Genomic DNA, 21195 nt, shown 5'->3' on the forward strand with positions numbered 1-21195 from the left:
GTCTTTACTGATGCATCAGGACAGTCCGAAAAGGTTGCACTGATGTGGGTAAACCCTGCTACAGGACAGTGGGAACAGAAAGTACAGACCATAAACCATAGTTCTGTACAAGTCCTAGAACTCACAGCTATTCACATTGCCTTTGAACTGTTTTCAGATCAACCATATTATTGTTACTGATTCTTGTTATGCAGCAGGTTTAGTTTCATGTCTCGAGGCTTCCTTCCTTTGAGATGTTGCAAACCCACATTTACTCATTGAAATACGTGCTGTATGGGTTCTTGTTAATCACAGAAGATTTGATTTTTACATAATGTATATTAGATCAAACATGGAAATGCCGGGACCTGTAGCAGAAGGGAACCAGAATGCACGTTCTCTGAAGAGACAATTTGAAATTACCATCAATCAGGCTTGAGACACAGTTATGTCATGCTCAGACTGCCAACAAATTACCCCAATGCCATCTCAGGAAGGGGTTAAGCCATATCTTACAATCACTTCTTGGTAAAGACCCTCATCTTTATCTTGAAGGGCCAATTTCAAAGCCAATAATTATCTTCTTATTAGTCTTTTCATGCTGTCTCATGTATAACTGTGATTTACTGACAGTTTTTTTCTATACCTCTTCATGACTTTTTCCAGTGTTTCCCATATACCTGGTGACCTTGTGCCCAATTTGTCAATAAATCTGTTAACCTGTCACTCTTCCAGTCCTTCAAGACCAGAGCGTAAGAATTTCCCAAGCATTAACACCCACTATATAATCGGGGAGTTTTGAGATACATTTTATTTCTCTTCGTGTATTTTGTTTTCAGTTAACTGGCATGAGAGCAGTGACTAGTGCACATAGTGAACAGCTGCAAACACACAGAGTGGGTGACTGCTGCACGTACTGGGGGAGGACAGACTGGGAATATTGAGCGGATCATGGGATGGCTGCTTGTAAATGTACAGGTGGAAAAAACTGTGTGAATGGGTGAATGATTCCAAATCTGTGCCTGCCTCCTGTTATACCTGATGCTGGACCACTCTGAGCTACACCCTTCTCTTTGTACTCTCCACCAAATGAATCCGATGCATGACAGGAGGTGCTCAAAGCTTATTAATTAGGGACATCTTCTCAACAAATGTTTTCAAAATGAGCCTCTCAGGTCATGCCAGGGTTTTGCCACAAAGTACATCACTGATTTGTCATGGTGCAGTGCTAGGAACAGTGCTTTTCCCAGGATGGAAAGGGATGTAAACTTCTATCTTTGCTGCTTTTAGCTTCAGCTCCCTTTTAGCAACTATATGCAGCATAGCACCACTCTTCCGTTTGTGTAAGATAATGTTAGCAGAGCACGTGATCTGGCATAGTCTATAGGCCAGAGCAGAACAATTCTGTCACTTGTCTTCTGTAACTCTGGGGTGGTATAATACATTTTGAATGCCTTCTTAGATTTCAATTTATGGCATATATTAGAGCAGTTCAGTGATTATTCTAATGTGTTCCTTGCTGCCCCCAGATTAGAGGCTGTTCTGGCAGCTGATAATAACTGAAGTGTAGAAGTGCTTTGGCTAAGCTCTGTTTTTCCCAGTCTCATCTCTGGCAGCAAGAAAAAGAAGCAACAGACCTGCAGTGTTGCTTTTCACTACCTGGCAATTTTCTTCTACATTGCGAAGAATAGGTAGGAAATTAAGTCAGTTATTCTGCTAAGACAATGACATTGAACCAGAGACAGAATCTGACTGGAAGAGGTTTGGCTTTAAAATCCAAGGAGTCAAGAATTATTAATAAGTCTGGGTTTTGGGGATATAACAGCTCAAGTGCAGAACCTGGAGAACTAAGGAGTAACTCTATTCACTGGTTAGTTAAAATTATTAGAATTAGGTTTGCAGTAGTGTATGTGTCTAATTCATTTAGCCAAAATGAGTTTTTGTCTTTCTGTGTATATCTAATGTATCCTTATCACTAATTGTTAGTATAGGCAAATTTCTGGATCAAATTCTGTCCCTAGTGACTATTTTGATCTTCTTCCACAATAAACTAACTTTTAAGGTCTGATCTAAGTACTGACAAGAAACCACAAAGAGCTATCAGCATTGTTACAGTCTAATATCCAGCATTAATAACTCACTCAAAGCAGAGAAGGAACAAGATTTGGAGAATTTTATATCATTGTTTTCCTTCCATTGTTAATCTGACAATCTATATAGTTGTAATAATAATAATAATAATAATAATAATAATGGTTTATTTTTTCATTTACCATATGGGAATACTGGATAAATTGGTCAAATTAGAAATCTGAAAAAGTGGAGACTTGCATTCTGGTTCCTATTTTCATTAACTATGTACTGTGTTAATTAGAGCACATCAATGACTGATCTGTGCTCACATTTCTTTTTCTGTGAAATGGAGAAGATAGCTACTCTGTAATGATGCTGTGGGACTTCATTCATTACAAAAGTTCTTAGTCTGTTTTGATTCCACAATTGGATTAACCCGGGGTCCAGGCATAAACAAATATGGTATATATTTATATATAATACTAGTACATTAGATGAGAACCTATGTCCTTAGGACAGAAAAAAAGAGAGGATATTTCGAAAATAATATCTTCAAAGAATATAGTAAAAATTGGTAGAATAACTAGGTTTAAAAGCCATTTAAAGACGAAGGAGTTGTATAGGAGGATTTACAAAAGCTTTCAGATGCTAACTTCTGTGATATGCTTTGGTTTCAATGACTCTGAAAGCTTGGTCACAAATCCCAATGCCGATGCCCGTTTCGAAGTCAAACACTCGCAGGGACTTTGCTGCAAGATCATAACTAGGCATCTGTAGCCTTTCGCAAACAGTAGCAAGCCGGCAAAATTGCTGCGATAAAGTGCTAGTAGCTCCGTTTTAAAGGAAGTGAGGGCCGTAGAAAACCCTGATGTGATGTGAAATACCTGCCCCTACTCAACCCAGTGACATCGCTTGGGACCGGAGCACGGCTCGCTGCGGCACCGCCGAGCGCTCCTGGCCGGCTGGGGGCTCTGGCAGATCGCGCTGCCGCCCCCGCTCCGCCGGCTGCCCGGGTCAGGAACCGCCGGCCGCGGGACGTCTCTTCTTCATCCCTCCCTCCGTCCCGCCTCCTTTCGCAGCGAGGGGCAGCGGGCGGTGAGCCCCATCCCTCAAACCCCGCTCCGCGAAGGACCATCACGGTTACCTGCCTCCCTCCCACGGCTCCGCCGCGCCGGGCCCGCCCTCCGCGGCGCTGGCTCCGCCCGGCCCAGCCCGACCCGCCCCGCCCGTCCGCAGGCACCGCCCGCCACCCGGAGCGCGGTGCCTGGCCCGGCCCGGCCCGGCCCGGCCCGGGAGCGCCGCTGCCGCGCTACGCTCCGTGGGGCGGGGGACGTGCTGCCGCCGGCGGGACGTGCGGGCGGCACCACTCGGAGCCTGCGGACATGGCGGAGAAAGTTTCGGCGGTTTCGGAGCGGGCGCGAGGCGCCGGCCACGTCGGCTCTTCTTGCTCCGACTCCTCCTCTGGCTCTGAAACTCTCTCCGAGGAGGGGGAGTCCGGCGGCGGGGCGGTGACGGCCCCCGGCGGGGCGACGGCTGCAGCGGAGCGGGCGAGCCCCGGCGGGCGAGCGGAGGACGGCGCCTCGCTGGAGGAGCGGGATGAGGAGGTGCGCGGGGCCGGGGCGGTGGCTGCTGCTTTTCCGCCCCGAGGCACCGGGGGCGCGCCGGGAGCCCCCGCCCAGCGCGGCCGGCCCGCGGTGGGGAGCACTGCGGGCCCACCTGGGGGCAGCCGCTTCGCGTCAGTCTCCCCTGCTAAACCCGAAGCCTTCCTGTGTCTGCTCCCCGCCTCTCGCCCCTTCTGGCTGCCGATATAGAGAGTTGCAGGTTTTTGTATAGAGACAGGATTTTTTTGTTTCAGGAAAGCTTGGCTTTTTTTTTTTTTTTTTTTCTCCTAGCGTGTCACCTTTGGATAGCGTTTCTCTAAAGCAAACTCTTCGATGTCGGAAGTGATGGGCAAGCCCCTAAACTACAATAATCCTCTTCTGAGAGCTAATGACAGGCTGTGGGTTATGGAGGAGCTCAGTGGGTGATTGATCTGTAGCGTGATAACGCGGATACGCGTGTCGTTCCCTCCCTCCCCTCCTGATCGCTGCAATACCTTCTAACTGCACTCTTAAAACAAAACAACCTGCCCACTGTGTTACAGTAAAGTGACCCTTTTGTGTCTGAGACTTTTTTTTTTGTTATTTATTTACTGTTGCATGATTCACACTCTTTAAAGATATTTCGTGCCGTGACCCCCAACCAAGTGTATTGTTCTGTCTGACTGCTGTTTTACTTCTCTTCATCATCTCTTGTGTGTCTTACTTGTGCCTTTTGTTGTGGTCAACTTTTTAATTTACTCTTAGGTGGTGTTTATTCTGTGCCTTTATGCTGCTGAATGTGCAAATGTTTTTTTCGGAAACCTTACATTTCTAAAGGAATATCTGTTAAACTGGTTGAAGTTATTTTCAACTAGTTAAGCTGTGGTTGTCAGGAATGTTTGCCTCTGCAGTAATGGCTGTCTGCGTAGCTCCTGTTTTCCCCTCGTTCCCCGACGCCTCCTCTGTTAAATTGATAAAACTGTAAGACAGCGTAGTGACTTGAAACTAAGTATAACTTTCTGTATTCCCCCCCCCCCTTCTTTTTTTTTCTAAAATACTGAAACTTAGCTCAGGTTCCTTGGTTCTTTCAACTGCATGAGCCCACAAAGAGCCGAATGTATTTACAACAAAGTGCATTTATGATAGAAGTAGAATGAATGTGCATATATCCACACAATTTTTATGTGTATAGTTAACTTGCTTTAATCACTAAACTGAGTAGGAGCTCTGTAGCTGCTGTTAGCATGGAGTGCACTGGTAGGTAATTATTTTTTCCTGCTTCTCAGCAGGTCTGGTCTGTGTGGGCTTGGGGCTGTGCTTACCACAACTGTGTGGTGTCTAGATGGTTTGGTGCTCAGTTGGTATGCCTGCAAAATACCGTGTAGAAATATACAAAGTGTTCTGTTCAGTTAGCTGAACTCAGAGCCATTGGCAGACCTGTGGACTTCTGGTAAAGACTGGTTATTTCTGTGTATGCTTTGGAGATGATTTAAAGGCATTTTTTGAGTTGACAGTATAGGGAAAGCAAGACCAAAAATAACTCAAAATTGAATTCACTGGAATTAGGAAATTCTGTATGGGCAGTCTGATACCCCATCTTGCAATTAGTAATGCTAGAAGATAGCAGCATAAGCTCATGTTAATGTAGTGGGAAAATTTGCTTAGAGTATGCAACCTTGTTTGCTCCCTTTTTTTCCTCCTCTGCTAGATTCCTTCATTATCTGAAACCAGACTTTTTTTGTCTGTGATTTTTGTGCTTTCGTTTTGCCTGTCCTTCCGTTTTGGTGTAGCCAGCACTTGCAGCTGAATTTCTGCCTACCTGCAGAACCACCTGACAAATCCATTGGTATAATAATTGTTTTGTGCAACGGCACGACAGTGCATTAGAGTGCAGAAATAAATGAACACATATTAATTTAAAACCAAGAGAGCATCTATTCACATTGAAACTGTTAAGGGTAGTGGAAAAAAGCAAGACTAAGGTCCAAGATATACATACAGATGATTTTGGTCTTGCTTTGTGTTTCACCTGCTGAAAGTATAACATTGAGAGAAGTGCTTGAAGATTTCACATTGATATCCTATTTAGTTACTGTCAAATAGTGAAAATATTGATGTACTCTGCAGTGTTCTGTTACTGAGTTCTTTAATTTTATGGATCCCTGGTTCTTGATTTTGCACTGGCAGGTTTCATTTCTCCTCTTGCTCTGTCCTTTTTCTGTTGCCAACATAGCAGAATTAAATCTGTTGTCACAACTGTTTGGTATCCTTCAGACAGCAGTGAAACAGATTGTCCTGCTACCTCTATTGCTACTTTAGCTGTCAGTAAATTCTTCAAGCCATGACATATAAAATATTTTCAAACTAATGGGTAGTTAGAAAACATGCATATTTTCCCATACACATTGCTATTTTGTATGCTATTTCAGTAGAACTATCTTCTTCTGTGACATCGTATATGACATACTTGACAACTTGGACTTTGTCTCCTCTTGGACTTCTTTAGGCTGAACAACCCCAGTGGCTTTCATCTTTCCCTATAGAATGTGTTTTCAGACATTTGATCATTCTCATTGCTGTCCTGTGGACATTTGCCAGCTGCTCACATCTGTCTGGAAGCATGATTTGAAAAAACAGGATGCCATACTCAGATTTAGGCCTTGCCACTTCTGCTAGGACAGGAAGATTATTTCAGAGATCTCTCAAGGAGTGTTGTTTTTTAAGTAGCCCAGCCTGCTAATTTACAGTTTGTGGTCCATATGAGTTTTATGTCTTTTTCTGAAGAATGATGTGAACATTTCTCCTCTACCAAAAAGAACGGTTCATCTCTGCAGCTCAGTGAAGGAAACTTAATTCTGTTATCTAGGGTAGGTCAGTTTCTTTTATATTCTGAAATTAAACTGTAGAACTGAAAGTATGTTAACTCCTCTAATGGGTGTGTCTGAAAGAGTTAATTCCTGGAGGCAAACAGGGAAGGGAGGGGTGGGAAGAGAAAGTACATCACTTTTTTTTATTCTCTGTTGTTATTACTTCATTCTACTGTTGCATATTCACCTTGAAAAAATGCTAAAAAATACTTGAAGAAATCTCTCGTTTCATGTAAGTAAGAACAAATGACAGTTTACGGGATTATGACTATCAGTTGCTGAAGTGTTTTTGATGTCTTAATCTGAGATATTAGACACATGAGAATTAAATGTGGCTTTAACATTAATTTCATTTGAGAAGTGCTTTGCTGTTGGAACATCTGTGTGGTGAAGTGCTGTGGATAGCAAACGTGAAACACAAATCAATTCAAGGACATTATTTGCCTATGCTCTTCTGAGGCGAGTGGCTAACAGCTGACAGAGCAGGCAGGATGGAATTGCATGGTGAAGGACACTCAAGGCAAATACTTTGTAGACAATGGGTCAGCATGTTCCTGATGCAGTATGGTTGTTTAGTTTTTTTAATTATTCTGTATTCTCTTCAGAACTCTCTTTGCTGAAAAGAATGTTTGGCTGTCAAAGGAGGAGTTGAGACTGGGCAGTAGCATGTTTTCTGTTGTAATCTCTCTGCTTCTGCTCTCTGTGGGTAGGTAAAATGGACCAGCATTATGGGGACCAGGATAAGTGCAAAAAACCCCACGATTTTCCTCATGTTGCTTTCTCCTGTGTTTCTATCTTCTCTACACTAGTTTTTCTTTTGGCAAAAAAGTGACTATGAACAGGAAACATGTTTTATGAAATTTACTGAGGCAAATGGTGCCAGATATCATTGGCTGCGTTAGTTTCTCTCATTCAAAATGTTTCACAGTCTTGCAGTCCAGCATGGGATATACTTTTTTTGTTGGTGGCTTCCAGGTCTTAGTATTTTACAGGGTAGGTGAGAGCTCACATGGTTTAACCTTGTTTCTTAAGAGGATGAAGGCAACCTATGGATTCTTTGCCTACATCAGTAATCTCAAGGATCTGAAGGTTAAATTGTGTGTCTTGGAGTTGTCTGTCTTTTCTGTCTGACTCAGGTGATCTACTGAAAGAGCTCACCTTTCTACAAACCCTGTCACAGTAACTACACATTGCTTACCAAAGTCAGGAAAGATCAGAATTCTTTCAGAGAGAATAATACTTTGCCATATATTACAGCTGTCTTGATCTGAAATGGATCCAATAGCTTCTGAACATTCCAATGTCTTCTGAATTACCATAATGAATCGTCTTCATTATTTTAGATGCTTAAAAAACCCCCCTCAAACTACCCACAAAAAAAAAAAAAAGGAGGGGGTGAGACTATGGTATTTTGTTCTCAAATAATTTCATTTCTTGATCTGTAAATTAAATGTTTGGCCCTGAAGTAACTGTTCGAGTTTATAAGAGTTGAGATGATGAGCAGTGTAAGACAAGATTTCTCATGAAAAATGTCCATTGACCTTTAAAGTTGATTACTGTACATTTTCTCCTACTGTCTAGATGGTGTGTAACATATATTAAAAAAGATACCTCAATGCACAGAGCAAGAAATATAGAAGCTTTTTCTGTTGCAGCTAACTCTTCTCCTGAATCTGCCTTGCTGTTTATGTTGCAATCTGTTGCAGTTTCAGGAGGACTGTATGGTGAGAATTAATTACCGGGAAGCTAAGATTTTGTTATGAAAGTATTCATAGCAATGTGAAGAGGGTGGTAAAGAATGTATTGCTGTCATCATCATGGCCAGTCTTCACAAATGAAGATTTGGGAAAGGTCTCTACCCACGTTTGCTACAAGCGCACTGGTGATACAGGGCTTTGCAAATGCGGGTAAGGCCTTCGAGCCTGCGCAATGGATTTTTTAGGTGAGACACATTGTGTGCTGAACTGAGCCCACCCTTTAATCCTAAAGTTCATCTGCCGGGACCGAGTGAGCTTGGACAGTGGCAGCAACGTAGGTTTGTTTAGAGTGTCTTTCTCTTAGATGGATGGCCTTACAGGGCTGACGAGCTCCATCTGCCCGGGTTTGGAGTTGTCCTTCTCTTCTGTGTGCTCTGGGGCTCCCCCTCTCACCTCCCGCAGTGGCACTGTCCGCACAGGTGAAGCTCCCACTCTCTCGCTCCTTTCCACGCCCGAGGCCGGGCCCCAGCGCCTGAGGCCGGGCCGCGCCACCACGCACGTGCCCGGGGCTGGTCCGGGCCTGCGTCACTGCGAAGCGCACGTGTATTGCTGTAGAATCTTATCTTTCACACAGTTGTCCTTTAACGTATGTCCGCTAGAGAGCTACAGATTGTCTGCCAGATCTTCACACCAGTAAACCTGTAGTGTAGTTTGGGAGAGGGATGGAAATCAAAATACTGGGGGATAAAGTAAACAGAGAGTGTGTGAAGTGATGGCAGTGTTTACATGTGCAGCTATGTGTAATGGAGATGGTGGTAGTTCTGTCAAAATGTCACTGTGACCTAACTGTAACCTAGTAGTAATGTTTTTGTTACCTCTTTCCCTTCCTACTTGTCCTGCTGCAGAAGTAACCATGGAATATGCTTGAGCTGTGTGGGAGATACTGTAGTTTTTTCTTGTAATTGTTTCAGACCTCCTTGTCTCTGACAGTGATGGATCCTTTGCTGTTGTAGCATACCTGAATGATAGAGCTACCTAAAGATGAATAGCCTGATTGCTAGAGTGTGATCCTTAGATCATACTGAGTAGTGATGCCATCAAAAAAATCTGTTCTTCTCAGGGTTAAAATTATTGCAGTGGGATTAAATAAAACAGTTATCTAGCCTGGAGCAGCTGCAAAACTGTTGTTGTGTCATGTCAGCCAGACTAATAGCATTGTTTTTGTTTTTTTCGATATGTTTGTGATAAGATACCTATAAAGTGAAATACTTGACAACTTAAGTGAGTAGGCTGCCTCAAGAGTCATGTAAAACACTTTATTGATTTGCTTCTGGTATGAAAAAATGTATGTTTGTCTAGTACCTTAAACCTTCTGTGTGCAGAATAAGCCTTTAAAGGTGCATGCTGTTATATACCCTTATTATGTCAGAAATACTCTGGGATGAGGAGAGATATGTGATTGAGGGCTTAATCTAATATGGCCATGTGGTGTTGCCTGAGGTTTGAGACTATCTGTAAAATAGTAATGTTTTCAGCTCTGTGGATCTTCTTTTCAAGAATTTGGTGGGTATAAATAGGCCTATAACTAGAGCATCTATCTTCCTTCTCAACTGGAATAAGTGAGAACTGAAGAAGCAGAATCATGCATTGAGTTGCATATGTTGTTTTATGTGCCAGAGCTATTTAGATACTGAAAATACTTCTGGAAAGAGGTGGGTGAGGACCTGATAACTACAGTCTTCAAAATCTGAACAGGTTTGAAAAAACAGTTGAGGGGGCCTTTTGCACTCTTTAGGTTTTTCAGACTGGAGGACACAGTGCCGAGGCTAATATTAAGGATCCCTTAATATCTCTGTGTCCATCTGTAACATCTCTTCTGAAAAGCCGCAGCTCTGTTGAAGGAGTATAGCCTAAGTCCAGCGTAGTCTGCTGTCTTTGACAGTGTTCTGGTTAGATGTAAGCTGCTTTGAACAGAACGTTAGTAACAACAATGTGATGGTAACTCTTGTACTATGGGGAAGCTCTGTGTAGTGGGCTGCTTTGCTAGCAGTAACAGCTCATGTAAAGTTGAGTTTACACAGAGGGATTAGAGAGTCCTAAGTCTTGAGGCATAAAATATGAGCATGGTTAAGCACAGTGCAAATGAGAAGATCCTTGAGCTAGTGAGCTGAGCAGCTAGGTAGCCTTTTACTGCAAATTAATTTAATGGGGTAATTTCCTCTTAATTTTGTTGTAAATTATGCACTCTGTCCCCCCATTCCCAAAGCACAGCTGTGCTCAAAGATTGCAATACTGAAGCATTAATACTTATCAGATACCTGATTCTGATCTGTTTGTGTTATGTGGAGCTGGCTAACATTAACCAGCAATTCTCCTCTGTACAAGGCATGGGAAAAATAATACTTACCCTAATTTTAGAGGCAAAATTCTGAAATGCAGAATTGGGGGACTTATGAAGAGCGGCATGATGACTCTGAAAAGATGACTAATGTGAACTGAATCCTTAAAGTAAAGTTTTCTGCTACAGCTTTCTCAAGCAAAATTGCTCTGACACCAGGCTGGAGTTTTTCTCTTATGTCCATTATGACAAATCAGGTGCCGGTTATTAGGAACTTTAGTAATGCAGGGTCTTTCTGTTCTGTTCTGCTGCTGGGTTGGAAACTAACTTGCTCGGGCTTTGTCTTAAGAGAAATACTAGTCTTTTTAACAGCTTGATAAGTGAAAGAGGAAAGGATGTAGAGTAATTTTTTTGTTTGTTTCTGGTTGATTTTTGTTTGTTTGTTTGTTTTTTATTGGTATGGTACCGAGCACAGCAGCATTCTAGCTTGTGTTGAGAGCTTCTCAGTGTCATGGTATCACCAGCAGTACTGTGCCATTGCTAACCTCTTTAAGAACAACGATGTGAGCTTGAAATACTCTGCAGTCTAAGACACGCATCCTGTACATCCCATTTTTATCATTTATTGCTTCAGCCTTTAAATTTGTGTTTTATCAGTTCTTCTCTTTCAGCTGTGGAGTTTAAAAGTCTTTTTGAAATGTTTTAATAGTTGGGTGGTATTGGGTTTTAAGATAAATGACTTATGAGAGACTGGTGCTTAAAGTCATAAAGTGCTGATGGCTCTTTTTGTTGTAGTAGAGAAGAAGAAAAAAAAAGATGCAGGTATTTGGGGGCAAGATAGGTGAAAAGGAGACACGGGAGAGTGGTGGCAAATGAGCTCTGCTTTGAAATCTAGACAGGAACCTGTTTTAGCTTTTGGTTTATGGAGCCAAGTAGTTTTACTTAACACTTTTCTGTCTAAAAGGCGTGCTCTTGTCAAGATTGTCCACCTTCAACCAGGGAGCAGTGGGATGAATACCTTGCCTTCCTTTACAAATGTAACTAAGCCGATGAATTTGTGTTGTTCAGAAGTGAACTGCAAGTATACCAAGGGTTAAAGCTCAAGTGTTCAGCTATATAAACACCCTGGTTACCCTTGCCATAGGTTCCTTTACTGACTACTTAAAATTTCATTTGGGAACCAGGAATGAATGCAAGACTTTTTTCTTAACCAATAACATGTACACTCTTGAACTAGAAAAAGAGAAATTTCTTTTTTCTTTTCTGATCAAACAGCTCTGGAAGTGACTTTCAGGAAAAGCAAAAAAACCCCAACGACATGCAAGCTACAAAAAAGGTCTTCCAAAATTACTAAGTGTGTATGAAAATAACTGATTACAGGATGACAACTTGTATAGCGAGGAAAGATGAATTCATTGTTGCCTGGCATAGAAACTTCTGTATTAGATACAGTTTACAGTGTTTTATTGTAACAACTGTGTATATCTCAATATATTCTTTTTATATTTATTTATATATTTTTTATTTCAGAGGATGATGCTTGTATACTGAGTGACAAGCTTCCTTTGTGAGGCCATGCTGCCATGGTAGTGGCTCTGTATAATAATTGCACCTGACTGTTAATGATCCCATTTTTTTAATAGCCTTGCAATCCTGAGGAAGAGAGCTGGGGGTGAATGGAGCAGATAAACTACTGCACTAAACTGCTAATTGGATTTTCATTGTTACCTCAGGAAACTTTTACTAGAATGTAATGATGCTGTAGTTATGGCTCAGTCTTGTAAAGCTGTTATTCAGGCCATATAACAAAAATGCCTCGGATGACTTTCATGCTGTGTTTCAGGTTTTGTGCCTAGTACATGACAGGGAAGGGCAGGGCAAATCTGATATATTTTGTTCTGGACTAGCTAACAGAATAGGTTGTTTACAAAAGGTCACAGGGAAATCCTGTAGCTCAATTGGATCTTTATAATTTTGATGAGTAGATGGGTAATGTAAAGCTTCTGCATGTGTTTTAATTTATCAGAGGTTCCTTCCTCTTACCATTTGTTCATATACTCGTGACGTTAATACATTACCCTAGTGGAAAACACATTCCAGAGTTAAAGATGTAATTGATTTCCTTGGAGCAGCTCTGCAAGAAGCAGAATACTGCATAATGAATTGGCTGTACATACATTTAGAAAATGTGGTTCTAAGTTACAGTCTGATTAGCTGAAGCAGCAAGGAACTAACCTTGGACATATGACTTATTCACAATTGAGGAGCATGGACAGTCATTGACTTTCTTGAGTTTCATTGAGTTCTTGAGTTTACTGAACCACAGACTGTGTATTGGAATTATGGTGTGGGCTCAGGGTTGCTGAATTATACTGAGAGGATGTATGTACACTCACACTGACTATGTGTTAAGGTAGTTGCATGGAGCTGTTTAAAAGATGTGGAGATGTAGTACTTAGGGATGTAGTTTAGGCTTTTGATACTGTGAGCAGAAAAGGTCTGTGGCAGATTTTGGAACATTTAGGTTGTACCCCCAAGTTCCTTAAAATGATCATCTCACTCCATGAGCATCAGCATGGCCAGGTCAGATATGGCAACACACTTTCTGAGCCCTTTTTAATTAAGAATGGTGTGAAACAAGGCTGCGTTCTCGCTCCTACCCTATTCACCGTCTTCTTTAGCATGATGCTCCAAAGGGCCACAGCAGACCTCGATGATCAGGACGGTATCTACATTCGATACCGTACTGATGGAAGTCTATTCAATCTAAGGCGACTGAAGGCCCACACCAAGACCTTAAACCATCTTGTCTGGGAGCTGCTTTATGCTGATGACGCCGCCCTTGTTGCCCACACAGAAGCAGCCCTGCAGCGTTTAACATCCTGCTTTGCAGATGCTGCTGAGGTTTTTGGGCTGGAAGTCATCTTAAAGAAGACAGAGGTCCTCCATCAACCTGCACCTCAGGAAGTCTTCCATCATCCCCACATCACCATTGGCCAATCAGAGCTCAAATCAGTCCAGCAGTTTAATTACCTAGGTAGCCTCATCTCCTCAGATGGTAAGATCGACGGAGAGATAGACAACAGGTTAGCTAAGGCATACAGTGCTTTTGGAAAACTCCACAAAAGAGTATGGCGTAATAAACACTTGAAGAAAAGCACCAAGATCAGTGTTTACAAAGCCATAGTGTTGTCTACTTTCTTATATGGTTCCGAATCATGGGTCATCTACAGCCACCACCTGCGTCTCCTAGAACGCTTCCATCAGCGCTGCCTCTGTACAATCCTTAACATCCGCTGGTCAGATTATGTGACCAATACATCTGTACTAGAGCAAGCAGCTGTCACAAGTATTGAGGCCATGTTACTGAGAACGCAGCTGCGATGGGCAGGGCACGTCTCCAGGATGAAGGACCACCGCCTCCCTAAGATCCTGCTCTATGGTGAACTTGCCACTGGCTGCCGCAAGAGAGGAGCCCCGAAGAAGAGATTCAAGGACTCCCTGAAACAACATCTCAGCCTTGGCCATATTGATCATCATAACTGGTCTACTCTGGCCTCCAATCGGGAGGCCTGGAGACACGCCATCTATAACGCAGCCGTCTCCTTTGAGAACACACGCAGGATCACTCTCGAGGAGAAAAGGCAACGCAGAAAGAACCGTGTCTTGCAGATTACACCATCTAAAGAGTCTTTCTGCTGCGCCTTTTGCAATTGGATATGTCTGTCACGTATTGGCCTCATAAGCCACCAGCGTGCCTGTAGCAAATGTGGATAGAGCCTTCCCAAATCTTCGTTCGCGAAGCCTAGCCATGAATTAGTGGTGCAGTTGACAGGCTGGGTTAATGGTTGGCTTTGATGATCCTAAAGATCTTTTCCAACTTCAGTGATTCTATGATTCTATGAAAGAAGACATGAATTAAAGAATATCACAGAATCACAGAATATGCTGGGTTGGAAGGGACCCACAAGGATCCAACTCCTCGCCGTGCACAGGACCATTCCCAAGAGTCACACCATGTGCCTGAGAGTATTATCCAAATGCTTCTCAGACTCTGTCAGGCTTGGTGCTGTGACCCGCTCTCTGGGGAGCCTGTTCCAGTGCCCTGCTACTCTCTGGGTGATACTCTCTGGGTGATACTCTCTGGGTGATACTCTCTGGGTGATACTCTCTGGGTGATACTCTCTGGGTGATACTCTCTGGGTGATACTCTCTGGGTGATACTCTCTGGGTGATTACTCTCTAGTAATATCCAACCTAAAGCTTCCTTGACACAACATAAGGCCATTCCCTTAGATTCTGTCACTGGTCACCACAGAGAAGAGCCTCCTCCCCTTCATGAGGAAGTTGCAGATTACAGTGAGGTCTCCCCTCAGTCTTCTCTTCTCCAGGCTGAACACACCAAGTGACCTCAGCTGCTCCTCATACAGCTTCCCCTCAAGGCCCTTCACCATCTTTATTGTCCTCCTTTGGACACTTTCTGATGGCTTAATATCTTTCTTATATTGTGGCACCCAAAACTGCACACAATATTCAAGGTGAGGCCACACCAGGTCAGAGCAGAGTGGGACAGTCCCCTCCCTCGACCGGTTGGCGATGCTTTGCCTGATGCCCCCAGGACACGGTTGGCCCTCCTGGCTGCCAGGGCACTGCTGACTCATATTCAACTTGCCCTCAGCCAAGGCTCCCAGGTCCCTTTCTGTGGCACTGCTTTCCAGCATCTCACTCCGCAGTCTGTACGAACATCCAGTGTTGCCCCATCCCAGATGAAGAATTTGGCACTTTTCACTTGTTGAACTTCATAGGGTTGGTGATTGCCCAGCCCTCTAATTTGTCAAGGTCTCTGCAGGCCCTCCAGGCCTTCAAGGGAGTCAACAGCTCCTCCAATATCCGTAGTGGTGTACAATACTATCACTATGCTTCCTTCCCTCCTGGCAACTATTTTTGTGGTCTCCCCTGGTTTGCTTCCACCCAAACTCAGCATGCATAGTTTTAAGATCTCATCAGAGGTAATAACTACTGACTGAAAATTGAAGCAACTGAAACTTTAAGGTTTACATTCAAACAGCAGTAGTCCTACAGTTAAAGTAGGGTAAAGATGTGAGAGGAGGAGGAGGAAGAGAGAGGTTAGGTTAAGGAAGGTATAATGAGATACACTAGAGGAAAAAGTTCTCCATAGTGTTCAATAATCTGTGTGCTTCTGTTACTATTAGCATTGTGTTAACAGGACCGTTGGACACAAATCAAAGGAAGAAATATGTTAAAAATAGTCAAAGACTTAAAGCCACACTATCAGGTGCTTTATGTGTAAGCTTATTTGAGGGTGAGGAAAAATACATCTGAACTTTGGTGTGTCGGTTAGCCACTCAAACAGCAGGGAGGTGCAAGCCCTGCATTACCTCACCTGCATGCTGCCCAAGAGAGTGACTGTGCCAGAAACTGTGGCATCATATACCTTGTGCACAACAGAGGAATAGCCTTGCACTTACACATGCCATGGTGACTTACAAGTAGGTAGAGACAGGTTTTATAGCAGTTGGAGCTAAAGCACTTTCATTCCAGGTGTGCTTTCCCAGTAAGACTCTCATAAGTAGTGTGTTTTTTTGATGTGGTAATTAAATTGAGAAAATTGCAGAAACTGCAGATGAAAAATGTAGATATATTAACTCATAAATCAGTCAGTGGAAAACAAAGACAGAATTGGAATGAGCAAACTAAACATCTTGGAGGACCTGGGCTTTAATCCAGGACAAGTTGGGAGTGTTTTTCAAGGTAAGGGTGTGTTAGTATCTCGCCCATGTCTAGTTGCACTTAGTGAAATCTTCCATGCTTTTTGAATTTCTTTAGAAGAAAAAACCCTACTGCTATTATAAAAAAAATATTTCCATGCTAGTGATCTATTTGTTATTAATGCTTTTCCTTTAATTCTTTCCTTTTGGGAGCTTTAGTAGATTGTGTTGCAGAAAGTAATTTTGGCACTAAAACTTCGTATGTACAGCTTCTGGAAAAAGGATCCTGCAGTTGTCTGATGAGCCTTATATGAAGATAGGCTTTTTGCAGAAATCTAGTTCCTACAAAACAAATGAGGAAACAGTTGTTACAAAGAACCTTGCCTACGTAACCAAGTACCACAAAGCAAAGGGAATGGATCTGTGGTATGAAATGTTGTTGAGGACAATGTTCACATTGTACGTGTTTGGAGGAAATGACTTGAGATGAGCACTAGCCTGATCCCTGGGCTTGATGACCCGGTACACTGGCAGTTGTACAGGAGCTAGGTAAGCCTCAGGGTTTATTAGAGGCTGGTAGAAACCTTGCTGACTTGGGTATTGATGGTGTTGCCCCATTTAGCCACCAGAAGTTCGTGATTGGGCCTGGCAAAATAAGTGCTGAGTTTCAGGCAGCAGTTGATTCATGGACAGTTTTTTCTGCATAAACTTGAGTGTGTCTGCAAGAGCTGCCATTACAGCTTCAGTTATACTGTAGATACAAAATAATTTCAGTTGAAATTTCTGATGGGGTGTGGTGTTTTTCATTAGTCATTAATCCCACTGTCCTCACTAGTTATTGCTGAGGTAAAGTGCTTTCATGAGAGATTTAACAGATGGTTAGTCTGTTAATCCTTTCTGTTTAGATTTGAGTTTGGTAATCCACCTCCTAGATGCCTTACCTATCTAAGGCTACGTTTTCTGTCTGCCTTAATTTTTTTGAGTAGGAACTTTCTTCCTACCTGTGGTTAGTCTTTGGTAGTTTCTTCCTTATGTTTAGGGTTTTGCCTTTAAATAGATTTGCCCAGTCTCCTAGGAGACAAAGCAATACCACTGTGCATGATTTTAATTCTTAAAGATGTTATATGTTCGTAAACAAACATGGAAAAATACACAGTCTTCCCTATACTTTAGCAAGTGTGGAAAGTACAATGGCTTGGCCTGTTTTCACTTCTGATGGTACTGCTAACAGATGCCTCCTGCAGTTTGCTGTAGATAACTGTGCAATGTCTCTACTTGTTCTGATAGTAACCAAATAAAGCCAGTTAAGCTGCTTCAATAAACCTGTGGGCAAAAGACATCCCATAACAATAGATGTTTGTTTACCCTAAGTATAAAGCTAGATCCTAAGATTGGAGGACTCCCCTGAAACCACACACTTTTAGTGCACACATGTAGGAGATAATTGATCTTCAGTGGGTTAATGATACTTGCATACTAGAAACCTTCAGAATAAGCTTTTTTTTTCAATATTACTGAGCATATATTGACTGATGTATGTAAAAATATGTGGTATGGCTGTATTCATTTCCCATAGTGCTTGAAGAATTATAACTCTTCCTGTGGGATTTTTATAAGCATAAGCATGTACTTTAAGGATCCAAATAATGTAAGCGAAAGTGGTGTGGGGGGGAAATGACTTTGAAGGTTTTATCCTACAGACATAGCACTTAAACTAATTCTGGTAACTGCATTTGCAGAAGATGTATTAGAAGGCCTTCTGAAGTTTGAGTAGTGTCCTGTACATTGGTGTTCACTTCATCACAGCTCCTGAGTTTTTGGGGTTATAGCTCAGCACTCTATAACTAACCACTAAAGCACTTGGAAGGCTTTTATAACAAGACTTTTGTATCAAAACTGTCATTATCTGGTTTACTTTATTGTGCTCATCATGCATACTCGAGTGTTCTTGCCTGTTGGCTCTTGCTTAAGTGCATCTTTGTGGATATGTGGACACAAAATGTAAGGTCACGTAAAATGTCATGAGGCAAACCCAGCATTGGATGGAGGTAACACAAGTGGTTGAGCCTTCATTGCTTGGCTCTTGGTTACATATAGATGTAACGCTGCTAGTTTTGAGGCTTCCTAGTATCTGGCTGAAATTGTCACAAGGAATGAAGTTCTGGTTTTCCTGTCCACTTTCATGTCCTGTGCTGTTAGTGACTGAAAGGTGTCTTTGCAGAGTTTAGTCTTGACAGCTGCAGGCGAGGTTTGTTGGGAGTGTCTATAAATAAAAATAAAAATCTCCCTTGCCTGGCAAAACGGCAAGCTGTCTACCTTCCTCAGGTCTCTAAAGCTGGAATACAAGTTTGGGGCTCATGAACACCTGTGTAAATCTGTTGTATTTGGTGAGCTTCAGTAAGGACATGAAGTCCTTCTCAAGTTTTTTCCATTCAAAAAGTGCAGTTGTACTGGGTGTGGGTGGCCAGGTGCTGGCAGCTGGGGGCCGCAGGGGTGCCCTCTATTATGAGCAGGGCAAAAGTGTGAAGAGGAAGGAGTGACAAAGAGCAGCTGTTATTGAATGACTCCAGTGTCCATTCCCAATTCACTTCATTGCTTGGGAGGGAAGAGGTAGAGGAGTTGGAAATTAAGGAGTGAAGTTGGGCTTTGGAAAAGGTAGGGGTTGCTTTTAATTAGTCTTTGTTTCTCATTAGCCAGCTGTCTTTTAATTTGGAATAAACTAAATTAATTTCCCCCAGGTTGAACCTGTTTTGATAGTAATTGGTAAAGGATCTCTGTCTATATTTTGACTCATGAACTCCTCCATCTGGTTTTTTCCGCTGTCTTTTTGAGGAGGGGAGGGAGAGAATGGCTGGGTTGGTGGCCGGCAGCTGGCCAAAGCCTCCGGTTCTTAGTTTATATATATATTGCATTTCAAAAACTTTCTAAAAGGAAACTGTCTGAAAAACAGTTGTTACATGCATTTAGGTAGATGTAGCTCCGTGTACTTTTAGCTGACACAGGTTAGCAGCTGAAACTCTGCTCAGTTTGCAAATATATGTGTATATATATATATATGTATTCTTTCCTGAATGCAGCCTTATAAACTTATGCTGGGTTTACAGTTAAATGTGTTTAGCTCTTCAAACATCCACCTTGATAACCAGTACTGGGCTTTTGGCTTCCTGGTTATAGAATTTTTTTTCCTCTAAGTGTGCTTGGTGGTGTTGCCATGTAACAGTTCCAAGAAATTACTTCACACGTTTTGTAATATCTGCATATCTTATGAGTAGTAAAGTTGAAACAAGATAATGTCCTGTCTGCAGAGCTGTTGAAAGTGGCCACTGATGTTCGTTTCCAAATGATGCCAGTACTGCCACTGAAATAAGGAGTGGGTCTGTGAGTGTTTTGTTATTTGCAATAGGTATGCAATTATGTCACTGCTCCTTTAGGGAAGAGCTGTGCATGAAACAGTATGTTTGGAATGTCACTTAAGTTATGTGTAAAATGTTTTTCTAGCTTTTTCTCCCCCTGAAGTCCCCAACTGTATATAGGGAAGTGGGTACTGCTGAGTTCTGTAGAGCTGAACATAAGTGTGTTCAGGTATGTGACTTTAACAGCTATTCCTGTAGCACTACAGGGTATGTTTGTTTGTCGGTTGTCATCTTGTAAGAAGAAAAATCTGTGTTTTGAAAACTGCTAACTGTAAACAGCGACATCAATACTGATTTCATAATACAGTGTTACGTTTGAACTGGGTGCATCTCCAAAGTGAGATGTACTTTTACTGTGTGAAAAGGTAAGACTTCTATTTTATTTAGGGAGAAGATAAAATAATACTATAGATAATGTGAAATAGATGAGAGCTTGAAAAAATTTTATTATCTCTCACAGTCTCTCAGCTATTACTGCAGCCTCACTGCTGCCTGTTGGTTCATTTATGTGAAGGTATAACTTCCTTTTCTACTACAACGGGGCAGGATTACGTTAATAAATGGGGTAAGTTGGGAGGTCTTTAAAAATCAAATCGATATTTAGAGTGTACATTTTATTTCAATGAATTTTTGAAAAACGTGTTGAATTTATCTAAGGTGGATGTTATAAGTATCTTAAGAGTTGTAGTATGTGGCATGGGAACATAGCATTAATTAAACCCTTTTTTTTATAGTATTTTTAGCTTTATAAAGAAAAATTGCCAGAAAAAGCCTATAATATGGCAAAAGTTGAGGGTTTGCCTGTTCTGAAGCTGGATTCACTGGCCATCTTATTGCCAAGGATTTAAAATTTTTTGCTCTTCTTAAATCAGTCAACCTCGTTAATGGGTACTTCTGTATGGGTTTAGGATTTGAGTTTCATTGAGGCCAGAATCACACTGTAATTTTATATGAAGATTGAGAATGCTGTGACTAGTTGCATTAAGGTATATTTTTCTCTTAATAGGTGTGCTCTCAGGAGAGGTACAAGAAAGCCATCTGTTTTTCCATGGTTCTCTTGATTATAAACTGGCTTTCTGCAGGAGGACAAGGGCAAGCTTAAAAGAATGTTGCAGCGGTAAGATAAGGAACCTGCAGTGCGGACCTTGTGTTTAGGTTGTCTGTGGTGGTGTGCAGCACGCTGGCCTGAGGTTGTCCAGTTTGATGACTTGATTCCATGTTCATGTGGCATGATGAATATATGCAGCCGTGCACCTGCATGGAGTTGCGATTTGGTGCTTTCATTTTGTTACTCTATGCCTGGCTTCAGCCTTGAGCACTTAGTAGCATGGCTGATTTATCAGCTATGTTATAGCCCTGGTATAGGTTTAAGCCTCTACAGAATTGGTTTTGTAGAGATGGCTTTTTTCCTTCCCTGTATTTTTAGTTTATTTTTCTCCACACTAGTTTTTGCTACTTTTATCTTCTGTGGGTGGTGATTCTTGCCTTAATTCAGCCACCAGTGCTTGTTTCCTTAGAT

The 21195-nt window shown here is 42.1% G+C and overlaps 1 protein-coding gene across 2 annotated transcripts in view; it reads left to right on the forward strand.

Annotated features, from left to right (window-relative positions):
• The first annotated feature begins 3434 nt into the window (after nt 1-3434).
• Nucleotides 3435-21195, forward strand: part of MAST4 (microtubule associated serine/threonine kinase family member 4) — a 296868-nt gene continuing 279107 nt past the window's right edge. Inside the window, exon 1 of one of the 2 annotated variants that reach the window (XM_032675468.1) lies at nt 3435-3656. In XM_032675468.1, coding sequence (XP_032531359.1) covers nt 3435-3656 — 222 coding nt within the window. The remainder of the gene's footprint in view (nt 3657-21195) is intronic. The other variant, XM_032675476.1, reaches the window with a different exon arrangement.

The sequence above is a fragment of the Chiroxiphia lanceolata genome, chromosome Z (assembly GCF_009829145.1).
Source record: "Chiroxiphia lanceolata isolate bChiLan1 chromosome Z, bChiLan1.pri, whole genome shotgun sequence".
In the NCBI taxonomy this organism is placed as follows: Eukaryota; Metazoa; Chordata; class Aves; order Passeriformes; family Pipridae; genus Chiroxiphia; species Chiroxiphia lanceolata.